Below are 14580 nucleotides of genomic sequence, written 5' to 3'. Positions count from 1 at the left end.
TAACCCTAATATATGTTACAAATACCATAGTTATGGTACTTTTACCATTCTCTTATTTCTAAGGTGTAGTAGTTTCTAGTAAACATTGCAGTTTAATAGAATCACTATGAAATGTAAGAATAAATTTGGTTAAAATTAGTATAAGATAAAAATTATTTCAGGAATCTGTTTTGCTTAAATATATTAAGAATAAGATATATTATAGTCTTTCTTATCTTTTTGGTCACAATTTAAACACCTTGAGCCTGTGTAATGATTAAGGCATAATTACTATAGCTGACCTTTCAACAAACTGTGGTGGGCAGGGTTACATGATGTCTCATTTGTTCATGGATATATGCTAATGACTGTTAAAATTATTGTGAGCAGTGGCTAATATACATGTTATTCTGTTTAGGTTATTTACTTTAATATTAAGAGCAAACTTTTAATATTTTTAATGATATTTTGTAGAAACTGAACTTCACCTTTAAGTATGGTGTTACCTCCCATATTATTCATATGAAAAATTTCTGATTATGATAGCATTTAGTCTGTGACTTATCTATATCATAATATGAGCGAGAAGGGAAAACATCTCATACGAAAGAGAGAGAAGCCAAGAATACTTTAAAACCAAATCACCCATCTATTCCATTTATTTCCTCATCTTCAAAAGTATTCTTTGGTTTTAAGATTGCGTGTACTTCCAAAGGTACCAGTCCGGGTAGACAGCCGTATGTCTCTAGTAGCTCTAGAAGAGACAAGAAGAGCCGATGAGAGGGTGAAAGAAGTAGCAGTGTTGTAGGTGCCCTGGCCTCAGACGTGGGCCCCAGTCTGAAAGGGTCCATGGCAGCTGCCATTTTTCAAGCCCGTGGCTAAAGGGGCAGAAGACAGGGTGTAGACTTTTCCTGCACCCTATTCTTGGCGGCTTCCTGGCTTATTGGTGGTTGGGAAGGCAGTGAAGTGAGAGAAGACTGGGAACCTTTACTAAGCCATCAGTGCCTGCATGTTGCTGAATTTGTTTCCCTCCCTCAGCCTCTTGTTTCCTGGAAGAGAGAAGGTATGATTTGCCAAAAATATGCTTTCTTTTTTTGCCTGTAGGGTAAACTGTCCAAACTGTCTAACATGGCTGCCTCAATCTGGTTCCTCCCAGAAGGCAGAGTGTGGGAGGAGGGTCTGTGTGTAGGTGGCAGTTTATTTTAGGAAGTGGTCAGTAAAACTGGAGAGGAGGGCTTGGCAGAATGAAGTAGGAACTGATCACTGCGGTGGGCACCTGGGGCTCCGTCCCTCCAGGTCTTCAGAGGAGCCATGTAGACTGTCCTTCTGCTCCCCACCAGTGTCTGCTGAAGGCAAGGGAGAGGGGGGCTGTTTACCTACTGGTTGCTGACTCCTGTTGGTCAGCGCTGTCCCAGGAGGTGCTAACTCCTTCTCACTTCCAGGCTTTCCATGCTGCAGCCCTGGGAAGGCGGGATTCCTGGTAGAGCTGAGGCAGGTGCTACCAGGTGACACTCCATACAGCAGGTTGCTGCAGCCATGGCTGGTAGAGGAAAAGGTGGGCCAGGAGGATGTGAGCAGGGCATGAGAGGTGTCTGGTACAGGGGCTTACCAGACCCTCCATTATCTGCCCCTGTTTAATTTTCATCATCACCATCTCTTGCCAGCCTCCCCCTAAATTCTTTCATGGACTGAAACTTCAGTTTCTGAAGCACGACCAGATCTTTTGTAGTACAGTGTAAGCAGGCTGTTTGGTTCAGTCCGAGTCCCCACCAGCTCTTTCTTACCCATGGGATGATTACTTCAACTTTCTGTGCCTCCATTTCTTCATCTGTCAAATGGGGATAACGATAGTTATGAGAACTTAATGAGTTAATACATATGCAACCTTAAAGCAGTGTCTGACCCAGAGTAAGAGTCACTAATTTATTTTTCATTACTATTTATGTCAATATCACTGTTATTCTTATTTATTGCCTTTGAGCTTTCCAACATGCTGTTTCCCCTGTCTGAATGCTTTCCCCTCATTTTTTACTCTTACTCTCCCCAATTTTACATTAACTCTTACCCACCCTTCAGGTCTCAGCTGAAAAATGATTTCCCCTAGGAAACCCTCCCTGACCCTTCCACTAGGTCAGGGGGCCCAGTCACTCAGGGTCCCTTGCAGTTGCCCTCATAGCATCCATCACACTGTATTGTACCTACCTGATTGTTTTCCCTATGGACCGTAGCTGAGAGGCTTTTGTATTCAGAGCCCTGAATGTATGAATGATTGCATGGATGGATGGATGACTTGCATATGTGGTCAGCTTTGAAGGTTAATGTGGGGGCAGGAATGAAACTAGAATTTGGATGGAGAAGGCATGGTTACTGTTGTCGATACTCCAGATGGGCACTAGCCACCAGTGGCAGCTTTACTCTGTGCCTGCAAGTGAAAGACAGTAAGTACATTACATTCTTCCTCCATTACTGTCACTTCTGTCAAAAACGTTAGACATGGGCAGCAGTAAAACCAGTCTCAAGTGTTTTGTTCAGAAGAAAAGATAGGGACAGCCAACCAAGATTAAAGCACAATATTAGCATGGTAAGGAATTTCTTAAAATTTATTGTCTCAGGGTTGGTTAATTTTGGACATCTCCAGTATCTTTGCAAATCTGTGTTTTGAGGATGAATATTTTTGGGGTATTTAACATGTTCTTGCTTGCTAAAAGAATGTTGTATAATTTTTTGAGCCAACAATAGAAATGCTGCATAGCAGGTACTCTTTTGTAATTTGAATACTTGTGAAAAAGAAAGAGCTAGAATTAGCAGTGTTGGTTCTATGAGAAGAATGGGCTGCACAACTTGAGCTATCCAGCATTATGCATTGGATGAGAATCTCTAAAGGTTTTTTCACAATTTGAGTAGAGTTACAGTCCATATATTATTATAAAATATTTTAATAATATAGTATGTTGTAATTTCTGAGAAAAGTTTTTACATTATCTAAATGAGAGCTTCTTTGGTATTTTAAATTTAAAATTTTCTTAATGTTTATGGATTGTGGTTTATAGTTTGATTCTATTTCCATGTGAGCAGATAGTTTTGAAATTGTCTGTCCTATAAAGGAATGCTCATGGGTATTCATCTGAACATGGCCACATAGACACTGCTGTTGAAATCACATTTAATTTTGAGAAAGAAATCCACATAAATCTTTACTGTGTGAATGTTATAATATGGTCTTATATACATTTCTCAGGAGAGTTATGCCTAGATGTGAGACCTCAGTGATGTTGCATTAATTTCCTCTCTCTCAGAATGCACATACATTCTGTCCTTTAGGTTTCAATGTTTGGGTAAAATATCTTAGAATATATTGTCTCCTTAACAATTTTATTAAAGAAAATTCTCCTCCTTAGGTTTGTCAGAAGTCCTAACTCCATTGCTTAAGTATCTGCTTTTATTTTTCTAGAGTTAAGCTGAAGTATGTAAAACTAAAGAAATACCTGAAGGAAATATGTGAATCAGAAAAGAAGGCTCACACTCGAAACCAGGAATATTTAAAGCAGTTGGAACGTGTTCAAACTCGTGTTGGACACTTTGCCACAAATACAGAGAAGCTTCAAGGACTGAAGGTGACAGCTCGTTTTGTACTATTTTTTAATCCTGTTTTGCTAAAATTGGAAACTATGAGCAGTAAGTTTCAGATCAGTGGCAGTCGTTAATGTTTGTTCCCTCTAGAAACTTCTTCCTTCTTTAAAAGGTTCTTTTTCTGTGGACTGGGCTCCTCTGTTCCGGTCCCTCGGTGCACTGGGAGAAGCCTGAGGGGCTAGCACGAGGAGTTCGCCTTCCTGCTCCTCGGTTGTGCGACACAGAGCAGCTGCTCTCATGGCCCTCTTGATCCTGCCATTCCCTGTCCTTTGAGATGCTTGGCAACCTTCTGCTCTACAAATTATGCCACGTGTGGAGGGCTAAGCTTTTCTTCTCACAATTTGCACAGGTCAGGGGTCGTTGCCCAAGTTAACCCAGCCGAATACTGGTCACAGGAGGAGTTGGCTTCAATCCTTCCCATTCTTTTTTTTCTCCCCCTTAAGCAGTTTTTCTCCAGCTATTTATTATAAAAATTTCAAATACACAGAAAAATTTAAAGAATTTTTATAATGAACATTCATGCTGTGGTCTGAATGTTTGTGTCCCCCTGAGATTCATATGTTGAAATCTTAACCCCTAAAGATGAAAGTAGGTGGGGTCTTTAGGAGGTGCTTAAGTCATGAGGGCGGAACTCTTATGAATGGGATAAGTGCCTACAAAAGAGGCTCTAGAGAGATCTTTAGCCCCTTCCACCATATGAGGACACGGCAAGAAGGTGCTGGCTCTGAACCAGGAAGAGAGTCCTACCCAGAAGGTGACCACGCTGGTGCCTTGGTCTTGGGCTTCCAGCCTCCAGCTCTGTGAGCAATACATTTCTGTTGTTTATAAGCCACCCGGTCAGTGGTGTTTTGTTACACAGCCTGAATGGACTAAGACAACTCATATACTCCCTACCTAGACGCAATAGTTGTAAATATCTTGCTATATTTCCTTTGTGTGTGTGTGTATATTTTTTTTCCTGAGTCGTTGACTGTGTCCTGCAGACACTGTGATGCTTCTCCCTTAAATACTTGTCTGTACCTCCTAATAAATAACAAGGAGAGTCTCCTATGTAATCATTACCATTATCAAACCTAAGAGAATTAATAATGATTCCATAATATCACTTAATACCTATCCAATATTTAAATTTCCCCAGTTCCCCCCAAAAGTCCCTTTATTTTTCCAGACCTGGAGCCAACTAGAGTTCACGTATTACATTTGGTTATTGTGTCTTTTTTAGTCTCTTGATCTAATTTAGTCTCCCACTGCTCTTCCTATTTTTTTAAAAAAAAACCCACATTGGCTTTTTTACTAAGGCCGGCCAGTTAGTTGTTTGTAGAATGACTCACATTCTGTATTTGACTGGTTATTTCTTTGAGGACTCATTTAACTTGTCTAGCATTCCCTATGTTTCCTGTAAACTGGAAATTTGGTCTAGACCAGCACTGCCCAACAGAACTTTCTGTGGTGATGGAAGTATTCTCTGTCTATACTAATGCTGTCTAATATAGTAGCCACTAGGCGTACATGGCTGTTGAGCACTTAAAATGTGGCTGAATTTGTAACTGAATTTTCAGTTTTGTTTATTTTAATGAATTAAATGTAAATAATCACAGCTGAGGTTGTTTGCTTCTCAGTGCTTCCCATCAGGAGGCTTATGATGTCACGATGTCAGGTGATTCTACCTGAGTGAGGCTGAGTTTGATGCCTTGGTTAAGATGGTAGTCTTTAGATCTGTCTATTGTAAGGTACCTTTTTTCCCTTTGTCAATTAGCCAATAGTCTATGGGGTGATGGTTTGGCATCTTGGGAATATCTTGTTCCTCAACAGCCTTTTCCCTAGTGGTCTGAGGATCCATTGACGATTCCTGCATCAGTTATAGTGGAGGTTGTAAAATCGTGATTATCTAATTTTATCTTATTGTCTACAGTAGCTGGCATTCTTCTGTAAAAAAGAGCTTTCTTTCCTTTATCTTCCTTCTCTTTCTCTCCCTCTCTTTCCCTTTTTAAATATCACCATGGACTTGTGAATTTTTATTTAGTCAGTATATTATCAATTACTATAATTATTCTTTTTGCTCATATTTTCCCAAATTTGGGTGCTGAGAGTCTCTTCCGATTGGTTCCTGTGTCTTTTTGACATGACTCTCTTAGTTCAGAGCTTTCTTTGCTTTTGGGCACAAGATGTTTCAGGTTTACCTTATACTTCCCTGCCTCAGACCTGGGACTGGCCTCTTATCCAAGCAGCTGTGGTTCCTTTTGGTGGAGAAGGTGTTTAGAAACCAGGATCTGGAGGTTCGATGTGCTCCCGCAGCAGCAGGTTTTAGCCACAGTACTCCAGGTCTTTTCCTCTTAGTGTTGCAGTAGAATGCATAAAGTTGAAAAAGCAATGATCATTATCAACATCAAAAACCTCTTGTCTTTTCAAAGATTTCACAGAGAAAATAAAAGTGGTGCATGAAGCAGGGAATAAAGGAGATAGAAATTTTCCTCTTATTTTCATGTTGATTTACTTGTTATAAACAAATACGAGGGAGGAATTTAAAGGGAAGAATCATCCTTTGTAAATATTTTTATATTGAAAGCATTTGTTGCATATAGAATGTGTAAAAAAGTAAATAAACTTATATGAGTATACTCATACTTATATGAGTAGTGAGCTACTAAAGGATGTGAGCGTAGGGGACCATTTTAACGAAAAGAATGATAAACTATATAAGAATGTGTAAACCTTTATTCAAAAACATGGTTCAAAAATTACATAGATGTTTCTTTTTGAATTTTGGATAAGGAATGCCTTCAAAAAAATGTGACGGCATAAAAGAACAGATCATGTAGCTGCAGGAGGGAGAGATGAGTTCCGTGGAGAACTGTGCTTTGGCAGTTACGCCGAGTTAAGATGCTTTATGTGTGCCCACGAAACTAGCGAGCTCAGGATCCCCAGCCAGTGCCACCACTTACCTCAGCAAGCTGTGCAGTAAGTGGAGTCTCCGAGTGGGGGATGTTTGTCTCTGGTGTCTTCTCATTTCTTTCTGCCTCTTCCTTTGGTGCTGGTGTCCAGTGGTGGCCTGAAGTATGCTAGAAGCACTTTTCTCCTCTTAATCCTGCCCCACTCAGGAAATCAGATCTTTCTCTCCTTTGCTGACTGACCTCGTGTAAGTCCTAGGAGAAAGGTGTTCTGATTGAGCATGTTCATGGTGTATTGCCCACAGCCCCCAAATGCCAAGGTATTTCCCCTTGCAAAGAATATTGTTAATGTGAATGAACTTCTAATTGGTAGAATTCCGGAAAGTGAAACAGTGGGGGAGAAGTGGGGATTTTCTACAAATTATATTAAGTGAATTTCTTCCTCCTTGTAAGACTGGCCTGCTTAATTATATAATGTTAAAATCTTTTAAAAAGAGCTAAAAGCTTAGAAAAACTTTTCAACTGATTTTATGAATTATGCTACTTTATTTGGGGGCCTATTAATAATTTTCAGGGCTTTGTAAGGAAATTGATATGTCATGTAGTTTTGAAATTACAGTGTTGTGGCTATATTGCTACTTGTCAGATGGCCAAAGAGGCTGAAGAATCTCAGTTGAAGAATATAAATATTACTGTTATTAGTTCTGTGAAGATTGTGTCCTTCTCTCTTTCTGCCCTGCATTAGCAGCTTTGTGGAAGGCTCCACTTGGCCCTTAGAGCAGTTTTCCTTGGGTGTCCTTTGTCCTTGTCTCAGGTTGAGTTCTCCCTGAAGCTGACCCTGAGACAAGGTTCGTATGTAAGTCGTTTATTTGGGAAGTACAAGGCAAGTCAATAGGCCAGTGGGGAGGTGAGACAGGGAGGGGCAGGTGGCTGGAAAGGGTGTTTTATTAAGCTGACTGCCACAGTCAGCGCCTGGAGCTTAATCCCACAGGGAAATTCTGGTAAGTGCTTCAGGGTGTTTTGGATATGCATACACTGGCTTCTGAGCATCATTGATTGAGGACTGATGGAGGAGGGGTGCAGGTAGTGGGGAATTAACCATGTGCTCCTGTGAGCAGAACAGCCTTGCCAGGTTCTGAGGAACCTTAGGCACAGGGCCAGAGATACTGGAACTTAGGAGCACCCAGAAAGATCCCAGGGACACGTGTGGTGTATTGCTGGCATCTGCTTTAGCTTTCCACATTCAGGTGACAGGCATGGGGCTGGCATGTGAGGGCATTCAGGGAGGGTCCGCAGGCAGAGTGAGAGTCATCATCTGGTTATATCTCTCATCGGCCTGAAGTGCTTGAGTGCTCACCCTTTTCAGGACAAAGCCCAGAAGCTGGTCTCTGCCTTCAAAGCACCCTAAAGCTTCAATCTTATGACCTCCCACCCCAGTGACCACACACTCACACGTTTTCGCTCCCTCACACACAAATACACAGACGTGCACATTTTCTCTCCCCAACCTGTCCCCTTCCACCTTCTCCCTCTACCCCACCTCATCCTTCGATCTCTCCCTGACTTCCCTCGTCTTTTCTCCCTCTCTCCTATGCCAAAATTGTCCCACCCCTGTCTCCTCCATGTCTTCCCCTTTATCTGTTTCACCCCCAGGTCTTCCCACTGTCCCTCTACATCTTTATCTCTCATCCGTGTGCTCTCGCACTCTCTCACACACACAGACTCTCACTCATTCACATGCACCACACAATTTTAAATTTGTTGAACAATTTGTATCTCCTTGAAAGCACTACATTATCTCCTATCTCCTTCAACTAGAAGGCCTCTCTTCCTCTCTCTTGCCTTAGATCTGTGTCATAATGATCTTAGTAAGCACTTCCTTCATAGTATTATAATTGTTTACGTGTCTGTTTTCCCACTGACTGTGAGCTCCTTGTCTTAATATTTCAATGCTCTCAGCATCTGACCCAGAATGTGACACATAGTAAGCACTCGGTGAGCTCTGATACCCCCCCATCCTTGACTGTAAGCACTCAGTGAGCACTGAGACCCCTCCCGTTGTTGACTGTAGGCACTCAGTGAGCACTGAGACCCTCCATCCTTGATTGTAAGCACTCAGTGAGCACTGAGACCCCCCCATCCTTGACTGTAAGCACTCAGTGAGCACTGAGTCTCCCATCCTTGACTGGAAGCCCTCAGTGAGCACTGAGACCCCCATCCTTGACTGGAAGCCCTCAGTGAGCACTGAGACACGCCCATCCTTGACTGTAGGCACTGTGAGCACTGAGACCCTCCATCCTTGGCTGTGAGCTCTCAGTGAGCACTGAGACACCCCCCCCATCCTTGACTGTAGGCACTCAGTGAACAGAGTCCCTCCATCCTTGACCATAAGGACTCAGTGAGCACTGAGACCCACATCCTTCCCTGTAAGCACTCAGTGAGCATTGAGTCCCCCGTCCTTGACTGTAAGCACTCAGTGAGCACTGAGACCCACATCCTTCCTTGTAAGCACTCAGTGAACATTGAGTCCCCCATCCTTGATTGTAAGCACTCAGTGAGCATTAACAGCCCCCATCCTTGACTGTAAGCATTAAGTGAGCACTGAGACTCCCCCTTGACTGAAACTTAATTCTCCATGTGTTTTGTCATTTTCTTCTATGGACCATCAGCAACTATGTGGGAACTAATGTGGTATTGATTATGGCCTGTGTTATACCTTCTAGGAGCATTTGTGTTTAATAGCAGAGGCATTCTGAAGATATAATGTCAATATTTAAAGTATGATTCTTGTTAAAAATTCACTCATTAGGTCATATGTCCCAATAGGGGATGAAATTTGAGGAGAACAAATCTTTTGAGCTCTCACTGGACACCTTACTGAGCATTGTGACAGCCACTGTGGGCAGGGTATGACCTTTAGGCTCCTTGAGGACAAAGTCTGTAGCAAATCCCATTTTTTATCAACCTGAGTATCTTGCCTATTAATATATTTTAGTTGAATAAATAAATGTTCTTCCATATCTTTTGGTAAAGTTTTAGCATCTAAGAGGAATCCCATATACTAGAAAAAATAGAAGAGAAAACAAAAGACTATAAATCTTAGTCCCATCTCTCATATTCACCAAAGGGTCAAATCAGTCAGTTTATGTGACTCTCTGTGCCGTTATTCAACTCTACCATGAGGAGGCCAGGCCAGCCAATCTTTAATTCTATTTACTTTTATAATTGAGAATTACTGTACAATCCCAAAAACCAATGAAAAAAGAAAGCCTGGGGATGGGGGAAAGTAGTGGTGGCGCTTTTAGGTAAGCGGTAATGTGATGAGGGGAAATTGAAGGAATGTTAGTGAGGATATAGAAGAAAAGAAGAAAGCATAATGGAAAATGGGACAAACTGTGAGCATGGAGAGAGATGCTAGAGTCCTGAAAGACCTACCAGAACCGCCGTCTCCTCTTCCCGGGGCCCCAGATCATTATCAACAGACTCCATTAATTGAGCTGAGATAAATTGCTTGTGCCGAGTAAGGAAGTGAGTGGGAAGGTCCTCCTAAGCTTAGGTGGGCATCGAGCCCAGTTCTGTAAGGTGATACAGTAACGGACAGAACAAGTTACCTGATGGGTTAATTCAGTGCTCTTGGGTTTGTTAAAACAGATTTCCCTAGGGGAGTTGGGGGATGAGGGGATTATCCTTAGAGAGGCTCTGGACAGGCAGATACTGCTGGGGCAGGAGTGATTTGGCCCCTGAAGCAGCATATCTGACTGTGAGGAATCTAGGCCACATTGCAAGAAGAGGACAGGGACCTGAGTCTGCACCAGAGAGAAAGGAGGCAATGCAAGCCCCAATGTGTTGTGGAAATAGAAGAAACACGTGAGACCTGATCAGAGAAGAAACTGGGAATAAAACATGAAAGACTGATGGTTGGAGAAATAGATGCAGTTAAGGACCCATGCTCTGCTGTTTTGTCAGACTTGTTTAGCTGGGAAAGTATTGGAAAGAGTCATCTATTCAGTGTTTTCTAAACTTTAAAAAAAAAAAAACACTTTTAAACACAGTAGAATGCTTTGTTTAAATGCAGGTAGAAGAGGAAGTGGAACTCGGGGGTCTGACGGCCCCAGCAGAGCACGGTTGAACCGCTGATCTCCAGTGTTCAGGAGGTGGATTTGATGGATAATAACCAAGTATCATATGTATAAATAAAAAAAGAGAGCAAAGCAGTTTTACATGGAAATCCATGGTCCTAGCTGATGCAGAGTAACGTTTGTATCACTTATCAATTTATCATACTAACTTTTTGATTTCAAATACATCGTACAGTTTTTATTTGCATCCTTAATTTAGAAGAGTATGTACAGTTCAGTAAATTTTTCAGATGCTGTGAGAACAATCTAAATTGGACTGGGTTTTTTTTGCTTTTTTTTGGCTTTTTCTCCCCAAATCCCCCTGGTACCTAGTTGTATATTCTAGTTGGGGGTCCTTCTAGTTGAGGCATGTGGGACGCTGCCTCAACGTGGCCTGACGAGCGATGCCATGTCCGTGCCCAGGATTCGAACCATAGAAACCCCAGGCCGCCTAAGCGGAATGCGCAGACTTAACCACTCGGCCACAGGGCCGGCCCCTAAATTGGACTCTTGAAGATACTTTCCTTTCTCTTCTTTATGAAGCCGTCATGCAGTTATCACTTTTTCTTGGGCAAAATGAATTGAATAATACTCTCATGTATCCGTGACAAAGTGCTCTATCTCTGGAAGGTATGGCTCTGAAATGATGTTGTAATGAGAAAGTCAGGTTCAATGCCCGTTGCATGTTTATAACTGATCTCAAAGAACATAAGAAAACAGTTGTAGCCACAGGAATAAAGAATTTTTATTTAACCTCTAATTTTTTAGTAAACTTCTGTTTATTTTGTAACCCCCCCCCCCCCCAATCTCTTTTTAAAGATACTTTCCCTTGGAATCTGTGAAATACACCTGTTTAAAGCTCTTGGGGTTAAAAATTAAGTATCTCTTGAGTTCAAAGAAGTAGATATGGGGCAGAGAGATGTAAACTGTATTTTTTAATTGCCTTATGTCTTTATTATTGGTTTATGTTATCATTTGTACTGGCCTTATAACACTTTTTTTTAACTAGGTATCTTTTTAGAACATTACTGCCATCTGTCATATTGATAGCATTCTGACAGAGGAAAAAAATCCCCGCTTAACTGTTATTTAAAATGGGGCAGCATGTAATACCTTTTAAGATACTTTGAGGAAAACAAGTCAATTTTTGTTATTATTGTCTGTTCATTTTTTGTGTGTCAAAACAAACTCGGGCCTTTTTTATGTTCAAACTGAGAACTAAGGAAACAGTTTTCTAACTTGATTATCTCACAGGTGTGTTTCTAATTGCAGTGCATCACTGCCTAATTTAGAAAATATCCTGATACTTTTCTGTGATGGACCACAATCAGTGACTTTTTAAGGCTTTAATTACTAACATACTGAATCAAAGTGCTTATTATGCCTTGCTTTTAAAAATAAGACATTTTACGATGGAATCACTTTCATCAATTATAGTGTGACAATGATGCAGACATCTTTGTCTAGTTATTAGTGCCAGGGCAAACTTGATTCCCATGGTACTGATCATTGATGGCTACAGTGTATTTCTATTCATAGAAAATGGAATTCATTTCATGTTGATGATCTAGCAAGTAATATACTCTATTGCTGTTACTAGTAGGATCATGATATTATGTAAATATCACAGAGATAAGAAGTCAGTAGGATTGATTTCTTTTCCTTTGTTTAGGACAAAACTTTTCTGAGAAAACACTATCTAATGTGTTACCTTCCTAATAAAGTAACTGGATTTTCATGATAGCTTAATATATCAAGGTTTTATTCCCTCAATTGATGAGAGAGTAAGTAAAAATCTATCAGATCTTATTTTGTTTAAAAATATATAACATTTTATAAAATGCAGCTTTTGATGTGTATTTGTGAAATTGTATATTTTTTAAAGATAAGTTGACTTTCTCAGCAGCATCAGCTTTGAATTTCTACTTCAATGTTCCTTTTATGTTGTAAGGACTGAAAAACATGGACAATGTTAGTTGTAATAATATCCACCACAAATCAAACTTTGTTTATATTTAGATAGAATATGAGACTCAAATTAAGAAGATGCAGCTACTTTCAAAAGATAGCCTGGGAATAACAGATGAACTGAAAGATGAAGATAGAGAAAAGGTAATAAATTAAAATGCTAAACTTTGTGTTAACAGACGATTTCTGGAGTGTTCATCTTTTAAGATATTGTTTAAAATAAAATCATCTTATTACAAAGATCTTTTTCATTAAACTTTAAGTGATTATTTAAAGACTTTTGCTTATAGAGTATTGCTTTAATGTCTAATTCAATTAAATTTGCTGAAAGGCAGTCACTGTGGGTTTAAAAGAGAGAGATTCCAAAGAAAACCTCAGTGTTATTAGTAGGTGAAATTGTGTTTTTCTACATAATGCTTTGGAGCTGCTTTTTTCTTAGTTCAGATATGTTTTAAATGAAAAGTAAACAAAATGTGGCATTTTGCTTCTTTGTGTATTTAATTTTGTACATTTTAACCCTTTCACAGAGAAAGTGGGAAGAAAAGATTGCATATCTAAGCACAGACAAAAAGCCCGGCAAGGAATCCTTCAATAAACTCTGCTGTGGCTCTGCTGTGGTGCATGCTTCTAATCCTCCCGCTATCTCCATATAAATGATTCTGTTCAAGACCATAGATGTTTTCTTCCCTAAAAGCAGTAAAGCTCTTTTAGATGAAATGTCTAAAAACATCTTGTAATAACTTGGAGCATGCTGGCAAGAGTAGTCACTTGTGACTATGTGTGAAACCCCCTCAGCCAGTCGATATTGTAATAAGCAAAAATGGTCGCATCACTCCATTATTCAGGAAAGCCAACAGCATGCTCGTTCCTTAGGCTGCAGCCTTCATTAAGAAAAGCTTACTGGGCTGAAAGCTGGAAACAGATGATAACGGGATATGATTTTCATATTTAATGCTTTCCTTGGAAGAGTATGTGTGCTACAGATTGATAGAAGAATCAACTGCTACTTTACTAAAAGACTTTCAGGTTTGCCCTATAGCTACCGATGGAATCATTCAGCCAAGAAATTAACTTTTTCTCCTTTTACCTGCTTTATATATCTGCTAAGCAGGCTGCCTGGCTGCCAGTAAATGTTATTATGCAGTTAACTGTTTGGTATTTAAGACTCTTATCAGAAAAGAAACAGAGGCCACACTATTTTGTTTTTATAGTAGGAGGAAGGTTTTAGTTTTCCTTTTTTCCGTGCATTAGCAGGCATTAATCTGAGTTTATAGGAAGTTTTAGTTTTTCTTCCCAAAGATTAAAAAGTTTAAAAACCTAGAATTTAGAGCATTCTTTAAACTGTAAGATACAAAACACCAAGCCCCAGCACCCCTGACCTGTATAAAAAGGCCTTTAATGATAAATGATTTCTGTGCCATTAGATGTACGCCGGATGTGGTATGATGTGATAGACTTCTAAATCATTCAGACAGTTTTTCTGTTTGGCATTTGTTCATGAAATAGTTGACATGTTTTTAATCTATAAACTGGTTTGTTCTTTCTGTGCCCTTCCTGATAGACACATTCTTAGTACGGCAGTGTCAATGGTACTTAAGTAAAATGGGAGATTTTTTTTTCTGTTTGCACTCCTGATTCCTTACCTTACATAAAGTTATGTCTCCTTTTTAGTTATATTTAAAGTTAGGACAAGACACATATAGCTGACAACCTCTTAAAAATGTCACATGTAATAATTAGAAGTGTTTCCTTTATACTGAAAAGTGTCATCTCCTTAAAAGCTTTGACTATTGGCTGTCTATAAGAATCAATTAGGCAACATTTTGAGAATATTATATCTTGCCTTTTTCAATTTCCCATGGATGTTCCATCAATTTGAAGGTAAATACTTTTCGGTAAAATCATGTCTTAGTTCATCCTTATTACATACTAATTCCAGAACAATTCCTATCATAGTGTTACGTTTTATTTTTCGGTGGAAGTCTGTGATCCTCTTC

At 39.9% G+C, this 14580-nt stretch overlaps 1 protein-coding gene across 3 annotated transcripts in view; it reads left to right on the top strand.

The window, feature by feature from the left end:
- KIZ (kizuna centrosomal protein) overlaps window positions 1-14580 on the top strand; it is a 127928-nt gene that overhangs the window by 6966 nt on the left and 106382 nt on the right. The window contains exons 3-5 of one of the 3 annotated variants that reach the window (XM_070247290.1): window positions 3431-3593; window positions 6382-6567; window positions 12635-12727. In XM_070247290.1, coding sequence (XP_070103391.1) covers window positions 12662-12727 — 66 coding nt within the window. In that variant the 5' untranslated portion in view covers window positions 3431-3593; window positions 6382-6567; window positions 12635-12661. The remainder of the gene's footprint in view (window positions 1-3430; window positions 3594-6381; window positions 6568-12634; window positions 12728-14580) is intronic. The other 2 variants (XM_005604442.4, XM_070247289.1) reach the window with 2 other exon arrangements.

Source organism: Equus caballus, chromosome 22 (assembly GCF_041296265.1).
Source record: "Equus caballus isolate H_3958 breed thoroughbred chromosome 22, TB-T2T, whole genome shotgun sequence".
NCBI classification, from domain to species: domain Eukaryota; kingdom Metazoa; phylum Chordata; class Mammalia; order Perissodactyla; family Equidae; genus Equus; species Equus caballus.
Note: the sequence above shows the minus strand (reverse complement) of the source record. Positions and strands in the feature narration are given on the sequence as shown.